Source organism: Lactuca virosa, chromosome 9 (genome assembly GCF_052849685.1).
Source record: "Lactuca virosa cultivar CGN04683 chromosome 9, Lactuca_virosa_CGN04683_v6, whole genome shotgun sequence".
Taxonomy (NCBI): domain Eukaryota; kingdom Viridiplantae; phylum Streptophyta; class Magnoliopsida; order Asterales; family Asteraceae; genus Lactuca; species Lactuca virosa.
Genome location: NC_136434.1, coordinates 119,725,108 through 119,729,879, shown reverse-complemented (window position 1 = coordinate 119,729,879; position 4,772 = coordinate 119,725,108). Strand labels below are relative to the sequence as shown.

Below are 4,772 nucleotides of genomic sequence, written 5' to 3'. Positions count from 1 at the left end.
GAGTAGCCACCTAATGTTTGAGATGACTTTCTAATATTCTTTGTTGGTTTATATGGTAAAAAAGTTTGAATATGACAAAATAGATAATGGCAGTCTTTTTTTTTCTTTCAAAATTACATTACATCGTACAAATATCTTTTTTTCATTTGAAAAGACAAGGTTCTTCACCGAAAGTGGCAAAGGGTTTTCGTAAACTTTGGTTGCAAATGTTACAATTTTCTTCGATGATATTGCAAAGTTCTGAGTTGAAAAATACGAAGTACTGCTACAAGAGGTATTCTCAAACCCCATTTTATGGTTTGAAGAGTTTTCTTGAACCGTCGTTTCTGTTAAATATTTAATTCATAATAGTTGTTAATATCTAGTATTTTTTTTATCACCAATAATATGTTTAGATTTGGTTTTTTACTTAAAAATGTCTTGGTCTGAGTACATGTTGTAACTTGTAAGTGTGACATTCATTATCATCCATTATTTTAAAAACAAAAGTATATAATTTCAATTATCTTGCGTGTTGTTTGCAGTTTAACATACAAGTTAAAACACAAATAATATAACAAACGAACTAGTTTCAACCAAGCTTTTAAACACTTTTAATAATATCGAACATTATACTTTTAATAATATCGAACATTATAATGTTGAGCGTACATATTTAGTCTATTAATATACGGAGTAACCCATGCGGAAGCACACACATGTTTGAAATGAACCCATTGAGGCACAACCGGAGGCATTGGATACCCTCCTTGTAAATCTAATTTGACATAATGGTTATCATTAACATGTCCAACCGCAATAGCAACATGTTGATACCATACAGGAGGAGTAGACCGAAGTGGTAAATATGTCATACTGTCTCCAACACTCAAACAATGTAATATTACATTGTACTTTGAAGCAATCAGGATACCCATATCATGCAAAGTCATCCAATGCTCCAATGACGCGGCTATATCCGAATTAAAGAAATTCAAAGAGTTGTGAAGTTGTAACCGACATTCTCGTCCAAAAATCTCATCATATTCATCCCTGTGTGTATTTAACTCTTCCATTAAATCAGATCGAATAGTTGGCCATGCATCTTCATTAAGACCAAGACAAACAGCTATCGCTCGAAACCCACAGTTTCCATCACTTTTTACATCATGTATGTGTCTTATATACCGATGAAACAAATTAGGTAATTGATTTATGTATGAGCATGAGTGGTTTTTTTGCTCCATATATGAACTATGTCTCGCTTGTTCATGGTTCTCCAAAACATCGAACCGAAAACTAGGTCTAAAAGGTTCTTCGGTTGCAGATGGAATAGTTAACTCTTTTAGCTTCCCGAGGTATTTTTGGCGTGCATTATATATGGTTTGAAGCGAAGACACGTTATCTTTATTTCGTTCCTTTAATGTTGATAAAATATCAGATGGTTTCACATTTTTCTTTATCAAATCAACCACCAAACGAGTTTCATCATTAGACAATCGCATTGCATATGGATGACCCTCCATACTTGATGCAGGTTCATGATTATGTTTTTCACATACCACCTGTAAAGTCCAAATACCATACAACTTCGAGTGTTTTCCAGCCAATTGGAATGGACAATTAATTTTTTTTGACTTAGTATTTCTAGTAGAGGGTTTGCTGCTTTTGTGGATTCCACCACGATCACACATAAGTGTAGTTTTAGATATCCACCCACTTGGTTTTACCTTGGTTCTTTTAATGATGATAATGTAACCAAGTGTACGTCCTTTGTTTTGTACCCATTCAATTAAATCATGATGAGTCTTGAACACCTGAAAATTTATTTATCTTTTGTTAAAAATGGATTGTGTTGCTGGATAATTTAGGAAGATGAAATGAACAGTAGTAAAATAAAATACCATACCATGTCTGTGGAAAATGCTGATGTATGAGAACTCGCCATTTGCTTTGAATGGGCGAGATGATAGTGACTGTTGAGAGTAATATTTTCAATATTTGAAATTTTATAAAGGGATATGCAAAGGAACTAAGGAACTAATGTTTTATGTTATAAAATCATAAGTTCTAGAAAGGATTGGTTATAATTTGTAAGTTGTTAAAAAGTACTAATATTTTATGTTATAAAATTATAAGTTCTACAAGGATTGGTTATAATTTGTAAGTTGTTAAAAAATACTGTAATATGCTATTTTCCAATTTTATTAGTTCTTGAAGAAATGATGAGTTATTTCCTTGCTTACTTTTATTTATTTAGAACTGATAACAATAATAGTAGTATAAATTATTGTAATAAACAAATGTGTTCTGAGTTATTACTTATTAGCTTTAAATGATGTAAATTACATTACATAAAAATAATAAGCTAAAAGTTATTTTGGAAGTATTTTCGAGATTAAAAGTTTATTTTTTAAATAAAACAAAAATCTTCTATGTGCCGAAACTCTTTGTTGAAAGCAAAGTCAAAAACTACACCCTTAAATAGAGATACAGGCATATGACATTATTTTCGTATTCAAATGCAACCGGAACAAGAATTTTATTATTTTTAAAAATTAAATAAATAAATTTATATATTAACTGACGGTGCAACCGGTACTTCAATTTAATAGAGAAATAAAACAAGATTTTATTATCATGATCATATCCAATTTTACTCTATTTCTTTTAACTATTACATTACATAATATTGATGAAATTGAATTAAGTTTATAGATTTACTTTCATCTTAATTTTAGGGGTTAAGTTAGGTACGTAACAAATTATTAAAACAAATTGGTTTATATTATATTATAGTATTATACTAAAACGTACATTACTTTATAACATGTGAATTGTAATTATATATAAACTTATATTTGATGGTAAAATAAAACTAATAAATAAGATAGAAAGAGTTGAACCAATGTCTAACCATAATATATCAAATATTATTCCTACAAATTGTCCGTAAACAAAGCTTATTTATTATAGAGGTAACCCTATCCATAACATTAAAATATTGCAAATTTATGTATTTAACAATTGTCTATAATGTTCAAAATTTATTATGTGTATAAAGTTTCATAATAATAATAATAATAATAATAATAATAATAATAATGACAAATCAACTTAATTTCATTTAACATTTTTCAATATTTAAGCAAAAACGACACTTTACCGAATAGTTTAAGGCTTTAACTACAAGATGCCAAACTTACAATAAAAATATAAATACAAATAACAAGAATATAAATATAAATAAATCCTCCTTCATTTAAAGGTTTTTTTTGACACATCAATCTCTTATGGATTTTGACACTTGTCATTTTACGGTATATTTAAAATAAATATTATCCACTTTTCAATTTTTGATTTGTTTCAATTTTTAAAATTAAAGTCATATACTTATATATGTAAAGTATTAAATATCATATATATGATATTAAATTGCAATAAATATATTTATTTTTTATTTTAAAATTGTAAATTAAAAAATATTTTCTGTTTTTTATACTTTAATATTTAATCTTATTCTGTAATACATCAGTCTCACGACTAATAAGTAATATTGTACTAAATATATAAAATAATTCGAATAAAATAATAACAAAAATATAATATGGGGAACAGAATGACATCGGAAATCACCGCTCCCTACACAGCTATATATAGGCTACATTATTATCTAAAACCCCCTCTACAAGGTAAAATTGCACACATCACATCTGAACTTTTTCTTTTAGTTATTATTTTTTTTTTCAATTTTTATACTATATTAAATAAATATCGATGGAATTTATTTTTATTAACAATAAAAAGTTTCATAAATCATTATTATTATGTTATATTACACTGTTAATATGTTATGGTTATAATAATTAAGTATTACGTTCTAAAGATTTTACAACCTTCATTACTATTACTTTTAGTTGATTAAAATAAGTCATTGTGAAAATATAATAACCATAATTTTACGAAATTTAAGAAAATCATCACGAACTTTTCGAAAATCAAAATTTCCAAAATTGCTTTTTCAATATGAATGATGCTTGATAAACCCATGAAAACATTACAGATCCGAATAAAAGAAGAATGGAAGATTGGAGATGGGTCAACATTGTAAACAAACCCTAAGTTAAGTATCAAACAATTAATAAATCATAATTATATATTTCGTAATTAAAGGTTGGGAAAATACCTCTTTATAGCTTTATCAGACAAACAGAGGCAACGGGAAGCATGCAGCAGCGATGAGCGGCGAGTCCTGAAGGCTGCCGGAACTCGAGAACGAGAAGAGTGAGAGACACGGAGAGGCAGATAGCTGAGGTCTGAGAGAGCCGAGAGGCTGAGGGCTTTTGAACTTATTTGTAAATATGTTATCTTGGAAACTGAAAATTAAATATAAAGATACATTTTGTTGTGTTAAGTTAATGATTGTTCAGTTCGTGTTGCCCTTACTCTTTAAGACCGAGGGTTTTAAGTTCCGTTATTAACATAAGTTAGATTTATGAAGGGTTAATGTTATAAAAACCCTTAAGTTTTCAAGGTTTTGTCGATTTTACCTAAAGTTGAATTTTATGTCCGTTTTTACCCTAACATTTTCGAAAAAATGTTCGGTTTTACCCTTTTACCGGTGATAACAGGCTTTCTAGGTTACCATTATATTAAATTCGCAAAAAAACCCTTAAGTTTACCATTTTTTTTGCGTTTTTACCCTTAAGTTTATAATTTTTTTTACATTTTTACCCTAAGTATTTTTTTTAATAATATACGTATTCATGCAGAAAAATCGTATTTATATACGA

The 4,772-nt window shown here is 28.1% G+C and overlaps 1 protein-coding gene across 1 annotated transcript; it reads right to left on the bottom strand.

Moving 5' to 3' along the window:
* Positions 1-566: 566 nt before the first annotated feature.
* LOC145138369 (uncharacterized) lies at positions 567-4,339 on the bottom strand. The gene is made up of 3 exons (XM_079072464.1): positions 4,166-4,339; positions 1,889-1,955; positions 567-1,796 (listed from the first exon to the last, which is right to left on the bottom strand). The coding sequence occupies exons 2-3, from the start codon at positions 1,925-1,927 to the stop codon at positions 618-620; spliced, it is 1,218 nt and encodes a 405-aa protein (XP_078928590.1). The 5' UTR covers positions 1,928-1,955; positions 4,166-4,339; the 3' UTR covers positions 567-617.
* Positions 4,340-4,772: the final 433 nt, after the last annotated feature.

Bases quoted from the DNA above. Each gene is read 5' to 3' on its own strand.
- LOC145138369 (XM_079072464.1), bottom strand. From the start codon at position 1,927: ATGGCGAGTTCTCATACATCAGCATTTTCCACAGACATG. The intron at 1,797-1,888 runs GTATGGTATTTT...ATAAATTTTCAG, and splicing joins CAGCATTTTCCACAGACATG to GTGTTCAAGACTCATCATGA.